Source organism: Columba livia, chromosome 23 (genome assembly GCF_036013475.1).
Source record: "Columba livia isolate bColLiv1 breed racing homer chromosome 23, bColLiv1.pat.W.v2, whole genome shotgun sequence".
Classification (NCBI taxonomy): domain Eukaryota; kingdom Metazoa; phylum Chordata; class Aves; order Columbiformes; family Columbidae; genus Columba; species Columba livia.
Genome location: NC_088624.1, coordinates 1,064,496 through 1,080,475, shown reverse-complemented (window position 1 = coordinate 1,080,475; position 15,980 = coordinate 1,064,496). Strand labels below are relative to the sequence as shown.

The following is a 15,980-nucleotide window of genomic DNA, read 5'->3' as shown; positions in this document are numbered from 1 at the left end:
AGATGAACCATCCCTGAGACACCCCAGGCCAGGCTGGATGGGGCTCTGAGCACCCTGAGCTGGTGCAGATGTCCCTGCTCATGGCAGGGGGGGCACTGGGGGAGCTTTAAGGTCCCTCCAACCCCAACCATTCTGTGGTTCCCGGGCTCTGTGGGCACCGGGGCTCGCCCGGGCCGGGGGGGCGGTGCCGGCCGAGGCGGGGCGGCCCGGCTTTCGCTTTCGTTTCCCGGCTGCGTTAGGGCCCAGGTCGCGGTGCTGCGGGCAGCGGGGCCGGGCAGGGGCTGCGCCGGGGCCCTGAGCGGCGAGTGCGAGACCCAGGCCCGGGACGCAGCCCCGCGGGGCGGGCGGAGCTGCTGCCGGGGCTCCCGGCGCGGCGGGCATGGCGGGCCGCACGGTGCGGGTGAGCGGGCTCCCCGCCGAGCTGCCCGCCGACCGGCTGGCCGACAAGCTGACCATCCACTTCCTGCGCTCCCGCAACGGCGGCGGCGAGATCGCGGAGCTGCGGGTGCTGCCCGGGCCCCCGCCCTGCGCCCTCATCGCCTTCGAGGCTCCAGAAGGTAACGGCCGCCCCAAGGGCTCCCCGCGATCCCCGGCCGCCCCGTGTCCCCCCTGCGCCGCGGCGGCTGCTCCCGGGGCCGGGCTGACGCGGGCTCTTGTCCCACACAGTGGCACAGAGGGTCCTGGAGGCCAAGGATCACGTCTTGTCCGTCGGAGGGAAGAAATACCCGCTGGAGGTGACGGCGCATGTGGCGGAGCTGAGCCCTGATGAGGTAGCGAGAGCGGGCGGCGTGTTGTGATAAAGACAAAGGGTCTGGAGCGCGTTTATTATGAGGAAAGGTTGAGAGAGATGGGGCTGATCAGCTGGAGAAGCTGAGAGGGATGTGATTAATGGGATCAATATCTCAGGGTGGGTGTCAGATGGACCAGACTCTGTTCAGTGGTGCCCAACGCCAGGGTGAGGGGCAACGGGCACAGACTGAAACACAGGAGGCTCCATCTGCACACGAGGAGAAACTTCTTCCCTTTGTGGTGCCAGAACCTGGCCCAGGCTGCCCAGAGCGGGTGTGGAGTCTCCTGCTCTGAGACATTCAAACCCCTGGGATCCTGTGTGATCTGCTTTGTGACCCTGCGTGAGCAGGGCTGGGGATCTGCAGGGGTCCCTTAACACCAACCACTCTGTTGTTCTGTGCTTCTGTAAAGCAAATCCATTTTAGTTCATATTAAAATGAAGAATTATTATTATTTTTCTCTGCTAATAACACCGGGTCAGCCAGGCAGGCTCTGCACTCGGTTGTTTGGTGTTTGTGCCTGTCAAAGCAAGGAAGAATAGTCAGGCTGGAGGGAAGGGGCACTTTTCCCCAGCCCATCTAGTGACACACAGGGGATCCTGTTAATGTCATTAGTGTCATTAGCTGGAGACACACAGGGTATTTTTCCTCTTTCCTTGTCAGGAAAGCTTAGGAGACAGACATGCTGGTGTCTGGGAGGCACTGGAGAGTTCTCGCCTCCTCTTCCAATTTCAGGAGAGTATGGCAGCCACCACATCTCATGTTTTCGTGTCTGAGCACCGAAAACAAGGGCACAGGAGTTCGACTGGCATGTCAGACCCTTCTGCAAGGCTGTAGTGCCAGACTGCTCAAAGGTCTGGGACAGCAAGAGGGCAACTGCCTTCCAGATGAGAAGCGATAGTGGATTTCTTTGGTTTGGGCTGTTTGCAGAGCTCCCGGCGTGTGGAAGGGGGCCCACATCCCTGTGCCAGCTGCCCCTCACGTTCCTTGTTTGCAGAAAGCCTTTGGCTGTGGGCTGGCTGGGTGTTTCGGTCCTGCCTGTGTTATGTCCCCACCCTGGCAGCGGGATGCTGAGAGAGAGGTGGGGGATCACGTCATCTCTTCTGTCATCATAATTTAGTGGCTGTGGCAAGTGTCAGGTGCATTTGCCTCCCCCTGTGCTTTGGGAGGGGCTTATCTTTGGTCCTTGCTCCCTGACTCCCTTGCTGTTTACTTGCAGATCTTCATACGCGCTTGCATGATAGTTGACTACGGCAAGCTTCCTGCTGGCAAAACCCTTCTGAGGAACCTGCGTAAAGGCTACAGCAACGTGCAGTTCAACTTTGACTCCAAGAACACATACTGCATCGTCAAGGGGCCGTTCACGGAGCTTCAGGCCTTCAGCAGAGACCTGCTGGGCAGCCTGGACCTCAAGAGCCAAGCCGGGGGAGAGATCGTCCTGCCGGATTCCAGACATGTGGCCAAGGAGACCAGAATGTCTGATCAGCAGCGAGTGCACGACACCCTGGAGGCAACAGGAGGGATGGCAAAGCTGCCGAATTGGGACCAGATGTGTGAAAAGGCACTGCAAGTCCCGTCGCCTCGGGGCCCAGTGGATGGGGAAGCCGTGGAACAGCTGGAGGACTTTTCCCTGGTGATGGACGCGGACATTTACTTGTACATGCAGAGGTTCTGCGCCGCTGAGTACCAAGGTGTGCTACACCGGCATCACGTGGACGTGGTGGATGTTAGCAGCGATGGCATCGCCATACTGTACCTCCAGTCACCTGCAGGAACGTCCGGGGACATGGACGCCTTGCGACAGGCGCGCCTGGCCCTGCAGCAGCTTTACCAGCAGCTGGAGCTGAGCTTGCGCAAGGAGAAGATCGCCAAGGCAGGGCTGGATGTGGACAGCCAGGCATTCAAGGCTCTGACACGCGACCTGCAGAAGCTCTATCCCCAGTTGCTGTGTCATGAGGACGAGAAGCAGCTTTATCTTATCGGAAACCTCGTCGATGTGTCCCAGGCCAAGCAGAACCTTCAGGATTTCGGGAGCAGAAGAGGTGCCGCACACGCGGTCGGCAGCTCCCTGCCCTCGCACCCCGTGCCCTCCCGCACTGCGGAGGCTGCGCTGCACAAACCCAAAGTGCCTGTGGACACCTCGACCTCAAAGCTCGGCCCAGGCAAACCGGAGCTGAAAGCTGAGCTCAAGCTAGCTGCCAACTTCAGCACTCTGAAAGCTGACAGGTCTCAGGCCAGCCAGGGCCTCTTGCTGAATCAGGATCCTCCGCTGGCACAGCTCTCTGGAAAGCATTTACCGGAGACAGATGCTCTTGGTGACCCAGCAGCGCTGACCCAGCAGCACCAGCCCCGTGGCTCTCCGACAGACGTGGGTTTGGGGTCAGCAGCAGAGTTTCAGCTCAAGGACCCCAAAGAATGGGACCACGTGAGAGGAGCTGCCAGGCTGAGACACAGGGCCCCATCTCCCTTTGGGGGCAAAGAAAACAGCGCTACACGGCATCCTGGGGACTCGAAGGGCTCAGGTCCCATCAGAACCCACCCCCTCACTGGCACATCTAGTACGTTTGACACCACAAGAGCCTCTTCTGCTCTAGACTCTAAACCCTCTGACTCCAGGCCTCTGCTGCGACGTTCCAACAGCTTCTCCCTGCCGAGGCCAAAGGAAGGTGACAAACCCCAAGGCGCTGGCAGTGGGGTGAGCGAAGAAATGAGCCTGGACTCTCTGCAGTGGTGTTACCTGAAGGACGCTCACCGTGCAGCGATTGATGAGCTGTGCAGGGGTGGGGGTGTGCAGATCTCGGAGCACCGCGCCGGGGACTGCACCGTGCTGACGCTGCGCGCGACGGGCGGGAACAAGCTTTTCCATGCTAAATGGAAGGTGGAAGCTCTTGTGCAGAAGTGTCCTGACCTCATGTGCCAGAGCATGAGCTACTCGGAGCTCGGCGTGGATGGTCCAGATGACGGTGCCCTGAGCGTGCTGTGCAACCTCTTGCAAAGAAACAACCACCAAATTGTACTCAGCAAAGACAAACACAAGCTACATGTTGTCTGTCCCAAGGAGATGCTGCCAGGAGTGACCGAGGCCTTCCACATGTTTTCTTCCAGGAGGCTCCATGCCCCGAAATCCTCGGCCTTGTCTCCAGGACCAGAGAGCACAGGGCGCTCAAGTGTTGCTCAGGACACGGTGCTGGGCGCAGCCCTTCCCGACAGCCTGGAGTCCCTGCAGATGGGTCTGCAGCAGCTCAACATCAGTGATAAAGCAGAACACGTGGGTGTGCCCAGGGCTTTCCAGCCACCAGACGCTGGGGAAAAGAGATCCCCCAGTCCTTGGAGGCTCCGGCAAGCACCGGGGCAGGAGGAGGCCAACAACCATGTTGATTCTGGGGCTGCGCAAGGAGGAAACAGCTCTCTGAGCCCTAATGTAGCAGATAAGCCAAGTCCTGCTGCTCTGAGGGAACCCCAGGAACAGCTGAAGTCAAAACTGCATGTGGGGGAGCCTGACATGGCCCAGCTAAGGCAGGTTTTGCCAGACAGATTCCAGTTAATGAGAGACAAGGGCAGAGGAGCCCACACCGAAGCGCCGGGACAGCTGCGCTCGCCGGTTCCTGCGGCAGACGGTGCCCCTCGCTCCCTGCCCACCTGGCTGTACAGGGCTCCAGCTGCAGAGCCACCCGAGTCCTCAGCACAGCTGTCACCTCCGGCTGAGCCCAGGGGACAGGGGAGGGCTCTGCTCCCCACGGGCAGGAGCAACGAGCAGGAGGATTCTGACCTCTCGTCACAGCAGACAAGAGGTCCCAGCGTCGGACAGGAAAGCGGCAAGACCCCTCCGGGCCGGTGTGACGCTTGCCAGGGCTCAGGTGTGACCTGCCAGGCCCCCTGCGGTCACGCCTTGTGCAGGGCGTGTTTTGCAGGGGACAGCGCGCAGCCGGCGTGCTGCAGCTCCTCCTCGGCTGCCCCGAGCCGCAGGATCTCGGGGACGTTCCGGATCTCGTCCCTGTCGCAGAGTCTGCCGGGCTACTACCGAGACCCCACGCTGCAGGTTGGCTACAGCATCCCCGACGGGGTGCAGGGGGTAGGTGGCACCTCAGGCTTCCCCAGCCTGTGGTGGGATGTGCGGTGGGGTCTGTCAGTGTGTGTCTGTGTGTCCGTGTGCGTTTGTGTGTGTCTGTGTCTGTGTATGTCTCTGTGCATGTGTGTGTCTGTTCGTGTGTGTGTCTGTGTGTGTCTGTCCGTGTGTGTGTCTGTCCGTGTGTGTGTCTGTCCGTGTGTGTGTCTGTGTCTGTGTGTGTCTGTGTGTGTCTGTGTGTGTCTGTGTGTGTGTGTGTCTGTATGTGTGTCTGTTCGTGTGTGTGTCTGTGTGTGTGTCTGTCCATGTCTGTCTGTCCATGTGCATGTGTGTGTCTGTCTGTGTGTCCATGTCTGTCTATGTGTGTGTCTGTCCGTGTGTGTCTGTCTGTGTGTCCACGCGTGTGTGTGTCTGTCCATGTGTGTGTGTGTCTGTGTGTGTCTGTCCATGTCTGTCTGTTCATGTGCGTGCGTGTGTCTGTCTGTGTGTCCGTGTCTGTCTGTGTGTCCGTGTCTGTCTGTGTGTGTGTCTGTCTGTGTGTGTCTGTCCATGTGTCTGTCTGTGTGTCCACATGTGTGTGTGTCTGTCCATGTGTGCCTGTCCATGTGTGTTCACGTTTGTGTGTCTCTGTGTGTGTCTGTCTGTACGTCCATCTGTCTGTCCAGCCCCAGCTCCATGTCCCACCTGCAGAGCAGCCCATGTTGGCCCGTGGAAGGCACGAAGCTCCACGCCAGGTTTGGGAGCAGCAGCCTGGGGAGTCCACAGTCCTCTGTGCGTTTCCACCTACCGGACTCTCAGACCCCAGCCCTGCGGCCCAGCACTCCAGCTGGTGTTTAAGAGTTGGTGTTTAATATCCTTTCTTTTCATTCTAAGGTTGGCGACCCCCGCCCAGGGCAGCCTTACAAAGGGGGCAGTTTCTGTGCCTTCCTGCCTGACAACAGGGACGGGCAGAAGACAGCGATGCTGCTGAAAAAAGCCTTTGAGCGCGGGCTGACCTTCCAGATCAAGTCCCACAACGGCGAGGAAAGAGTGACGTGGGGCCCTATTCCGCACAAAACCTCCTGGGATGGAGGCAGAGCCAGGTACAGCCCGGCTCACCCAAGCTTCCAGGGGCTGGGTTTTGCTTTTAGCAATAGGAGGAGAACTAAGAGCTCCAGCTCAACAAATCCTGGCGTGGGTGGCTCTTTGAGGCTCCCACAATGGCAGAGTTGGTGCCTCCCTTTGCTTCTGTGGTGCAACAGGCCAGCCCTGGCACCCTCCAGCTGGAGCTAAAGCCCTTGCCCATCCCACACCCCTAAATTTCCCAAGAACATGAATTCTGGGCCTCATTCCCTCATATCTTTCCTGTTTTGCCCCATGGCCGCTCTGCAGCCAGCTCTGGGTGCAAGCTCTGCTCCCGGCGAGCAGCAACTTCCACCCTCCGCCCTTCTTGAAGGGTCGGCGCAAAAATAAACTGCTGCTCCCCTCTGTGGTTTTAGCACCGTCAGCAGGATTTACACCACTTCCCTCTCTGCCCCGCAGGAACGGTTATCCAGACTCCCAGTATCTCCGTGAGGTTTGCACCGTGCTGGAGAAACTGGGCATCGCCTGACACTCCCTCCCTGAGCAGCCGCAACCTGCGCCTTCGCTTCACCTTCCAGCTGTGAAAACTGCAGCTTAACGCAGACCGCTCGGGAAGAAAAGCGGGTGTTTGTCCAACGAGCTCCTGTGTAGCCAGAAATGTGCACATCAGCACCAGCAGCACCTCCATCCCGCCCCCACAAGCCTCAGCAGGGACCGGAGCTTCCCTGCAGCTCCAGCTCCTCCTGGGTACGCGGTTACGCAGCTTATTTCAACACCGGCTCCACGCTGCGCCCCGGCGCGGCTTTCAGCAGCGTAAATAGAGTCCGGCCCTGTTTTCTGGAAGTCTCTTTCCCCTCTGCCCCCTCCAGGCAGGTTCCAGCTCAGCCAGAACTGAGCTGTCGTTAAGTTCAGCTCCTCGCTCAGCTATTTCGGACAGCGCCGAGCTCCCGCCCCTGCGCTGGGAACCCGCTGCTCCCTTGGGCACCATTCACAGCTTTTAGCACCCAGGGCTGCTGCCTCCCATGAGAATAATTCTCTTAAGTGGAGAAACACAAATAAACAAGATTTACTCCCATCTTTTTTAGTCGTGATTGTTCACGCTTTGTCTTAGCGTCACCCCAGGCACAATTTCAATCTCAACTGGCTACGGAGACCCCTTGACACGGTAAAGCGCAGGGGTCAGCTCAGGGCTTCGCAAACAAGGATTGCTGCTTTCCAGAACAGGGCAGTAGAAGATCAGCACAATTAACAGTTATCCTTGAGAGCAGAGGCATCTTCTCACCCTGGAGAGTTACAGTTTATACACTGAATGCGTCCGCCCACTGATTGCCTGGAGAAGCAATAAAAGTGCCCCAGAGGCTGAGCTGGAGGCAGAAGGTTCATTCCCACAGAAGACGGAGCCACATACCGCTGAGGGTTTTGTTATGCTTTTAATTACCATTTGAAACACATAAGGCATATGGTAACATTAGACAGAGGAGCATTACACAGTAGAGTCATGTAAACAGCATTGGCACACTTGCTTTCTGTCCGACTTGGTTACACGCACAAAGCGGAATACATTTTTCCACGTGTCTGTAGGATGAGCACCACTCGTATCACACCGAACGCAAACCAACACGACGCAGACAGTACAGACCAGACCGTATGTTGTAAGAGGCTCAGAGTCAAACGCATTTCACATCACGCTCAGGTACCACTTGCCAGTCACGCTTTGCCATCACCAGGGCTTGGCACGGGCTTTGTTAGGCAACAAAAGGGGTTTTACGCCTATGATAGCAGCTGTAAGTGGCCCAATTAAAGCCTGAAGCCCACCGTGATTCTTACTTCCCCCTGGTCAATCAATTCTAATTTTATACATGTCCAAAATGAAATGTACAGCTAAACTCCTTCCCATCCTCGCAAAGCATTTGGTGGGGGTTCTGCTCCCCTGCACAAGCCAAAGCCTCCGCTCCCTTCCCCTTCTGCACTTTGTGAGCTTGAGAGAAACCAAAGAGTCAAAAGGAAAGGTGACACAAGCTGCCTGGTGATAGCAAAGGAGCCGCCTTTGTCCCAGACCAGCAGTCCCAGCCTGGGACGGCGACTGCAGGACTGGCCACAGTGGGACCAGCAGGGCTGGGCCCCCTCCCCTTGTGAGCTCCTTACACGGCCCGCTCGGCCTCCTCACGGCACAATCAGTCAAATCAACATTAAATTGCACTTCTGAGAGCTGGAACGGCACACGCAGCTTAAACACGGGAGCCTCCGGTTTCCCCGATAGCGCGACTTTGCCCTAAACAGTTAAGCAACATCGAGCGGGACTATTTTTATCCCAGGGTTTCTATTTGTGGATTTGGTTTTTTGCTTTGGTCCTTGGTGTACAAACCTGCTGGTTAACTTTGTTAAGACACTTGCAGTTGGTTTACAGAGGTTCTATACTTATTGGCCCATTAAATGTTTGTCCATTATAGCAAAACCCAACCAAGCACAAGCACCCAGAGCAGAGCACTGAGCAGCAGGGCAGTGAAGAGCAAGGTTACGGTTAATCTTGGTTTTTCTGCAGAAAACATTGTTTCTGCCAAGGGAGATAAACCAGTCAGTGCTAAACTCTCAGATAAGCACTGCTCAGTGCTCCTGCCCTCGGAAAGGCTTTCAGAATTTGTTGGTAGAAGATACACGAGCAGCCACCCACAGAGAGCTGGGACTGTTCCCAGAGAGCCAAGGCAGATAAAGCCCGGCTCAAGGACTGGCCTGAGCCCAACAGCTGCCCTAGGGGAGAGCCAGGCTCTGCAACAGCGCTTCTGGAACCGGGGAGCACAGAACCCCCAGGAAAGGCTGTAAAATACACAGAAACGGAGCATCTTACTCAAGTCAGACTACATCACAAAACAGAGCTAGAGAGAGGCGTAACAGGTTATTTTTTTGGCAATACTTCGAAAGGCCAGAATGGAAAAGGCTCCAGTGACTTCCCAGTCCTTGGGGACAGGTGGAAGAAGGCACCGAGATACGGGTCAGCGTGGCGCACCGGTTCTGCGTGCGGCCGGGGGTGCTCCCGCCGCCCTCGGTCGCGACGGACCGCGGGACCCCAGCGACGCTGCCCCATCCAAGGCCGTCCAAGTAAGGCACTGAGCGTGTGCTTAGCCCGGGGTAAAGCGAGGAGAGGATGGTACTGGAAACACGATCTGATAGGTTTTTCCCCCCTTTATCAGTGCGCAGGACCCGGAGATGCGCGGGGTTGTGCCGTCTGAGCGCGCTGCTTTTCATCAAGGTGAATCCAGTTTCCCGGAGGAGCAGGTCCAGACTTCCCATTTCAGCAATGCAGACAGTCCTGCTGTCAGACCTGCTAAAGCAGCATTGGACACTGTTGGATTCGATCTAAATTAGCGTGATAGGGCGGGTTGAAAGGAGAAGCAGCAAGATTTTTGGATTGTATTTTTTCCAAGTTGTGCTTTGTGCGTTTCAGACCATGTTTGTGACGTTCATGTATCGAGTGCGAGAGATGGACCGACAAGGACCTGTGACAGAGCTCAAGCTTCCTGAGGTCGCAGGGATTGTTTTAATACCTCAGGTTAGCCAGGGTTAACCCTCGATGCTGTGCCTACGTGTTGCTAAGAGGTGGCAGAACCACGGGTTGAGCCCAAGCACCCAAAATCCAAACTGCATGGATGGAGGAGCCCCAACGGAGGCTGGAGCTGGCTGAGGAGCAAACCACCATCCCCACCTGCCCAGGAACCCCCGGCCCTGGGCAGCGTTTGCCAGAGGGGCTTCACTTTGGGGGCCCTTTGCCCACCGGTATCTCCCCACCTTGGGCTTTGGTTGAGCAGGACTCCTGGTCCCAAGGTTTTGCTCCCGTAGCCCGAGCTCTCCCACGATGGGCAGCTCTTCCTGGTGCCCCCAGGTTTAACGTTTTCAAATCTAAAACCAAGCCTAAAAACCTGCAGCACCTACGATCCGTGACAAAGCCTCAAAGCAAGAACAAACGGCACCAGAGTCACCGAAAACAGGGCCCAGCAGGAAGGGGGACACCACGCAGGACAGAACCGGGCCTGGATCTCTGCACGGCAACATTTCCAAACGCATGGAAAGAAGGAAGAAAAGAGGAAGAGAAACTGAGTTGTGGTGCGGGAGGAGCACCCCAAGCAGCCCCTAAACCCGCGGTGATGGAGAGAGCCCGAGGGACCCAAGGTTTGCAGTTTTAGGGGAAGAAGAGCCCTGAACCACGAGGCGAGCGCTGGTTTGGGTGCATATCTAAGGAGCTGGCTAGAAAAGAATGAAAAGCACAATTCAAACTGCTCAAGACGCCCAAGCCGAGGGGTTTGGCGCAGAGCTGGACAGTTTACCATCTAAACTGGGAACGTGGTGATAGTTTCACGGGGTGGCACAGCCAGAAAGAGCCGGTCCAGCGCCTGGGGAGCAGGTTTTGAGGGCTGGTTCTTGCACGTTAACCTCCAAACTGCAGCACCCCCCCAGCACACAGGGCACAGCACAAAGCGAACACGAGCAGGGGCTTGGTTGTGTTCCCCTCTTGCTGAATCAGTTCAACACCGCAGCCCTTGGAAATACAAACACAAAGGTGAAGTTTAGCCTTAACAATACCGACTTGGAGCCCAACATTAATAAAGCACAGAGCCAACATCAATTGTTCCAGTCATCTGAGACACAGTTGAGTCCTTATGGTCTCTAAAAAAATCAGACAGAGTTTTGATCTCCCTGTACAGTTTGGAATCAGAAAATGGACACGATCAAGTTACCCAAGTGAAATTCTTCTGTATTGAAACACAGACCAGCCTGTTGAATTATCTGCACAGAGAAGCCACCGCAAATTAAACGTGATACGCCATAGACTCCAAAATGCCAGGGTGGTTATTTAGAAGGCAAAGACAACACGAGCTGTCACTACCTGACCAGTGTTAGAGGTCCACGAAAGCAGAGGAGGAAGAGGGTGCTTAGAGGAAACAGAAGAGTGGCCCGTGATGGAATTAAACAAGGCCAGATGTGCTTTTCCTCTGGCTGTTTCCTCTTCCAAACTTGAGGAAAAATCCTCAGTTTGGCCCATTTTCCTGCTGAACCATCTTCCCAAAGGTGAGAGTGCAAATGCTTCAGCAGGGCTCAGTGACAGGACGTCACATCCTGATTTCACAGGGACAGGCTGTGCAGGTGTTAATACCAACTGCCTGGAAGCTTCAGCTGCACTGCCAGGGAAAAATAAGGTTAGTTTTGGAAATTCAGGAGAGAAAGAAGTGATTAGAATAATGTACGAAATAAACAGGCTTCAAAGCGGAGAGCTGAGGCAAGAGGCGAGTCTGGCAAAGGGTCAGTCACAACGAGAACATGCAAACTCATCTGAACCGTAACCACGATGTTCTGCTGAAGATGGAAGCTACTGATCTGTCCATTTCCAGGTCCCAAAGAGAGCAGGGAGTTAACCCATGAATTCACAATCCGCACACAGCTCTTCTGCTTAGTTCTCTTCTTTTTTGGCTTCTTCCTTGGGTGCTTCAGGAACCAGGATGACCTTTCCAATATTCTTCTTCTCCTGCATCTGCCTCATGGCATCTGCCACCTGGAAGCAACAGAAATCTCGTGAGACCCACACCCACGGCCTTCCCGGGTCCCTCGGGCCACCAAAGCAGCCCAAGGGCCACCCACGAGGCAGCTTTTGCGGTAGCCCAATATTGGGAACAATTTCTTCCCCAAAGGGCTGTGGGGCATTGGAACAGGCTGCCCAGGGCAGTGCTGGAGTCACCAGCCCTGGAGGGTTGAACAGGCGGACATGAGGTTCTCAGGACATGGGAACAGTTGGACTCTATGACTTTGAGGGTATTTTCCAACCAAAATGATTCTGTCATTTCCAAGTCCTTTGCTCCCCTGCAGTAAATCCTACCCAAAAAGGATTTCCAAGGGAAGAACCTGACTCTTGCCTGGACACACCGACGCAACAACCCCGAGCGCAGCAGAGCGGCTGGAAACCCTGCAGTTCCATTCGGCTTCGCTGCCCGGGCTCTTTATCAGCCGTGGAAGGGCAGCAGCAACCTGCCCAGCTCTCTGCTTAATTACAGGGCGCAGGCTCCAGTCTGATGCATCATCCAGCCCCCTCGTGGGCTGAGCGCAGCTGAGCCCCTGCCCTGGTCCGTGGGGACACTGTCTGGCACTGCCCAGCTCTGCGCACTGGAGCGGAGGAGCCACTTTACTCCCCCCCTTAATATCTTAATAGAAAAAAAGGCACTGAATGTCAGAACAGATGGCTATTAAACATTTGCAACAGCACGTCCCCCATGAACGAGGTGCTCACGCTGAGCTCACTGCGCAGAACACAACTGCCCAGTAATTTCTGGGTGTTGCAAACTTATATGTTAGCTCAGACTCACCTGATCAAAGGGCCATACAGAGTCTATTTTAGGCTTGATTTTGCCTTGACTGTACAGGCTAATCAGCTTGGCTACAACACCTCCGATAAGCTCAACTTCTTCCTCCATGCATCCAAGGTAGTAGCCACACACGGCCTTGTTATGGTGGAGGAGCTGTAAGGCGTTGATGCTGAATTGGTTCCACCAGGTTTTAGCCATAGCCATGAGGTTCTTCTTCTGCCCAGTGAGCACGTTTGCTACCCCTAAAAAGAAGAGAAGCCACGGATGAGTGGAATCAACACAAACAGGAGGGGCAGCGGAGTTTCCATGTCACAGCCGCGCACACGGGGCACAGCGATGGATGGATGGCATCAGGATCTGCCCAATTGACCTTCAATGGAAACAGGTACCTGCCTCAGCCTCGAGGTATGCAGAATTTGGATTATCAGCACAAATACACTGCAAGAACACAGAACAACAGCTCTCCTAGGAGTGCAATGCAGCTAGACCGGAGTGCTGGCAAGAGAGGGTTACAAGTGCCACCCAGCCGGGCTGGCAGGACAGCACTGCCCTTCTCCCACAGCCCGGCTCCTTCAGGGGAGCCACACGCTGCCACGGCCGGGACAAGAGCCACAGGACACTGCTGCAAGTGTCTGCAGCCCCGCTGGGGGCTGTGTGAGGGCTTTGTCCACCGAACAAGAATCACAGTGTTTCAGGGCTGGGGAATGGAGAGATAAGTATTCGGTAGCCTCAAACCTCATCACCCACACATCCTCTAGAAGAAAAGCAAGGCTCTATGAGTGCTGTGCATTAAGGCAGCCTGGACAAAGCGGCCGTGCCAGCGTTCCTCCCCGAGGACATTCCAGCTTCCCCTGCAGGCACCGCTCACGCTCCAAGAGACGTTTTACCATGGACCGGAGCTCTTGGGACAAGGCACAAATCTCCCTCCAGCACCTCACCCAGGAGAAGCATCCTAAGGCCCTTTGTGAAATAACTGATTAATACGACACACACAGCAGCAGAGATGCTCCGTCACGTCTGTGCATCCTCGCGGAGTATTCCCATGGTCCCAGGAGCTGAGATTTGGCCACGCTGCTCACGCTTACCGTAAGTGATGAGTTTGCCCATCGGCTTCAACAGGTGAAATGCTTTGGACGTATCGGATCCTCCCAAGGGGTCCAGGACGATGTCAACACCTGCAGGGAACTGACAGTAACTAGAAGTTTCTTTGGACTGGAAAGGAATCTAAGACCGTTGTAGAAGTCCGCCACACCGTACCTTTGGGGGAGATTTTCCGGACCTCCTCTGCATAATCCATCGTTCTGTAGTCAATGGGGTGAGCGACCCCGCTCTCCTTGAGTGAATCGTGCTTGGAGGCAGACGCGGTGCCAAAAATGGTGACGTTTTCTACAGTCTTGCACAGCTGGATGGCAGCAGTTCCCACACCACCTGAAAAGCAGCGGTGAGAAACACTTAGAAGCAAACAGCCCCAGCAGCCAGAAAAGCCTCCAGCCAGGTCAATTATCCCTGCTGGTACCGACTGCAGAGCACCGGGAGGGGATGGAATGAAGAACTCTCCTATGGCAGGATGAGTCCTGTGACATGCTGCAGGACACTGACCCCGGCTGCTGGGAAATGGGTTCAATATTTGCCGATGCCCGGGTCAGCGTGAAGCCTCCACCTCTGCAGGAGACGTTTCATCAGCCCAGCCCCATCCTGATGGTGTCCTCACCCACACCACCCGTCCAGAAACAACGTGTCAAGGCCAAGAGCCTCAGCACAAGATCCATTTACCTGCAGCCATGTGGATGAGGATGCTCTGGTTGGGCCTCAGGTTTCCGAAGTCAAACAGGATCATGTAGGCGGTGATGTAGTTGACAAGAAGAGCAGCCCCTTCCTCGAAGCTCATCCCCTCAGGCATCAGGAAAGTCTGAACAGCTGGCACGTTCACAACTTCTTGCCAGAGCCCTGACCTAGCCAGGACCATCACCTTATCGCCAACCTAAAAATCAAACAGAAGGCGGCCTGAAGGAAGCCCCAGGCTAGCAGAGGTCATCACACCTTTGTCCTCCCTACGCCAGGGCCAGGTATCCATGTGCCACCCCTTACGTGGAGGTCTCCAGGGACTAAGGAGGTAAGAGGGACCAGGGCAGGGTCCTGCCCTCCCTGCCCAAGTTGGGACAAGGAGTGGCTGGAAAAGCCCCTGAAGGTCATCGAGTCCAACCGTTCCCCAGCCCTGTCACTGCCCCATGTCCTGAGAACCTCATGTCCGTCTGTCCAGACCTCCAGGGCTGGTGACTCCAGCACTGCCCTGGGCAGCCTGTTCCAATGCCCCACAGCCCTTTGGGTAAGAAATTGTTCCCCACATCCAACCTCAACCTCCCCTGGCGCAACTTGAGGCCGTTTCCTCTGCTCCTGGCGCTTGTTCCTGGGGAGCAGAGCCCGACCCCCCTGGCTCCAAGCTCCTTTCAGGCAGTTCAGAGATCAGAAGGTCTCCCCTCAGCTCCTGTTCTCCAGCTGAACCCCCCAGGTCCCTCAGCCGCTCCATCACACTTGTGCTCCAGCCCCTCACCAGCTCCGTTCCCTCCTCTCAACTTGCTCCAGCACCTCAAGGGCTTTCTTGGCGTGAAGTGCCTAAAACTGAACCCAAGATTCTAGGTGTGGCCTCATGTTTTAGCAATCACGCTTCAGCCCAACACCCTACTAGCACTCACCACTAACAAAAAGCATTTTGTTAATGCAAATGCACCTTCCCAAGGAACACAACCGCTTCCAGCTTTTCCTTGCAACTGCAGACCCCAAAGACACCAGCCCTTAGGGTGGACAGTGATGCTCTCGCCGTCCTGGGGCTGGGGAAGCGTTTCACCCGGAGGCTCGGGCAGGGATGGGCAGGGACGCCCCGGTGACATTCTGCCCACGCAGCCCCTTTGTCACGGGGCTTTGTCCGCTGACGGAGCGGCCGCGGGCGGGATCACGACACTCCCCGGGCGTCCCCGCGCACGGAGCGCGGCTGTACCGGGACCGGCCCGCCCGCCCCGACGGGGAACCCCGCGGAGAGACGGTCACCGATGGAGCTGCCGGCACCGGGCCCTCCGGGGGCTCAGAGCCCTGAGGGGCCGCACCTGCAGGGCGGGGTCACCGCAGTGCGGCGGGGCCGGGCGGGGCCGTACCGAACCGGGTCGTACCGGGGATGTCCCTCACCTGTCGATCGCGGACGTCGTCGCCGAGGGCACAGACGGTCCCGGCGCACTCCATACCGGGGCAGACGGGCAGCGGCGGCAGACGGTCGTACAGCCCCTGCCGCGCCAGCAGGTCGGCGAAGTTGAGGCCACAAGCGCGGACCCGCACCGAGACCTCCCCGGGCCGGGGGCCGCCGCCCCGCCGCGTCTGCACCTTCACCTTCTCGTAGCCACCGAAACCCGTGAGCACCAGCGCCCGGTGCTCCGCCGGTTCCCCGCCGCCCGCCGGCGGCTCAGGGGTCTGCTCGGGGGCGGCTGCGGCGGCGGCCGGGGCCGGTTCGGCGGACATGGCGAAGCGGAGCGGAACAGAACGGAGCGGAGCGGCTGCGGAGCGGCAGGGAGGCGGCGGGCGGGGAAAAGCCGGGGCGCGGCCGGGGGGGCGGAACGGGGACGGGCGGGGCCAGCGCGGCGGGGCGGTCCCGGGGCCAGCCGCCCCTCCGCAGCGCGGTGTCCCGGGGGAGGCTTCGTCCCGCCCCGCTCCGGCCCCGTGGGGCACAAG

At 57.2% G+C, this 15,980-nt stretch overlaps 2 protein-coding genes across 2 annotated transcripts; one reads left to right on the top strand and one right to left on the bottom strand.

Moving 5' to 3' along the window:
• The first annotated feature begins 188 nt into the window (after window positions 1–188).
• Window positions 189–6,991, top strand: LOC110355442 (uncharacterized). The gene is made up of 5 exons (XM_065039173.1): window positions 189–557; window positions 667–770; window positions 2,008–4,860; window positions 5,728–5,936; window positions 6,376–6,991. Exons 1-5 carry the CDS (start codon window positions 380–382, stop codon window positions 6,443–6,445), a joined length of 3,414 nt encoding a protein of 1,137 aa, XP_064895245.1. The 5' UTR covers window positions 189–379; the 3' UTR covers window positions 6,446–6,991.
• A 336-nt stretch (window positions 6,992–7,327) lies between these two features.
• VAT1 (vesicle amine transport 1) lies at window positions 7,328–15,849 on the bottom strand. Its single transcript, XM_065039393.1, has 6 exons — window positions 15,444–15,849; window positions 14,037–14,244; window positions 13,521–13,691; window positions 13,349–13,438; window positions 12,264–12,505; window positions 7,328–11,458 (listed from the first exon to the last, which is right to left on the bottom strand). The coding sequence occupies exons 1-6, from the start codon at window positions 15,768–15,770 to the stop codon at window positions 11,357–11,359; spliced, it is 1,140 nt and encodes a 379-aa protein (XP_064895465.1). The 5' UTR covers window positions 15,771–15,849; the 3' UTR covers window positions 7,328–11,356.
• Window positions 15,850–15,980: the final 131 nt, after the last annotated feature.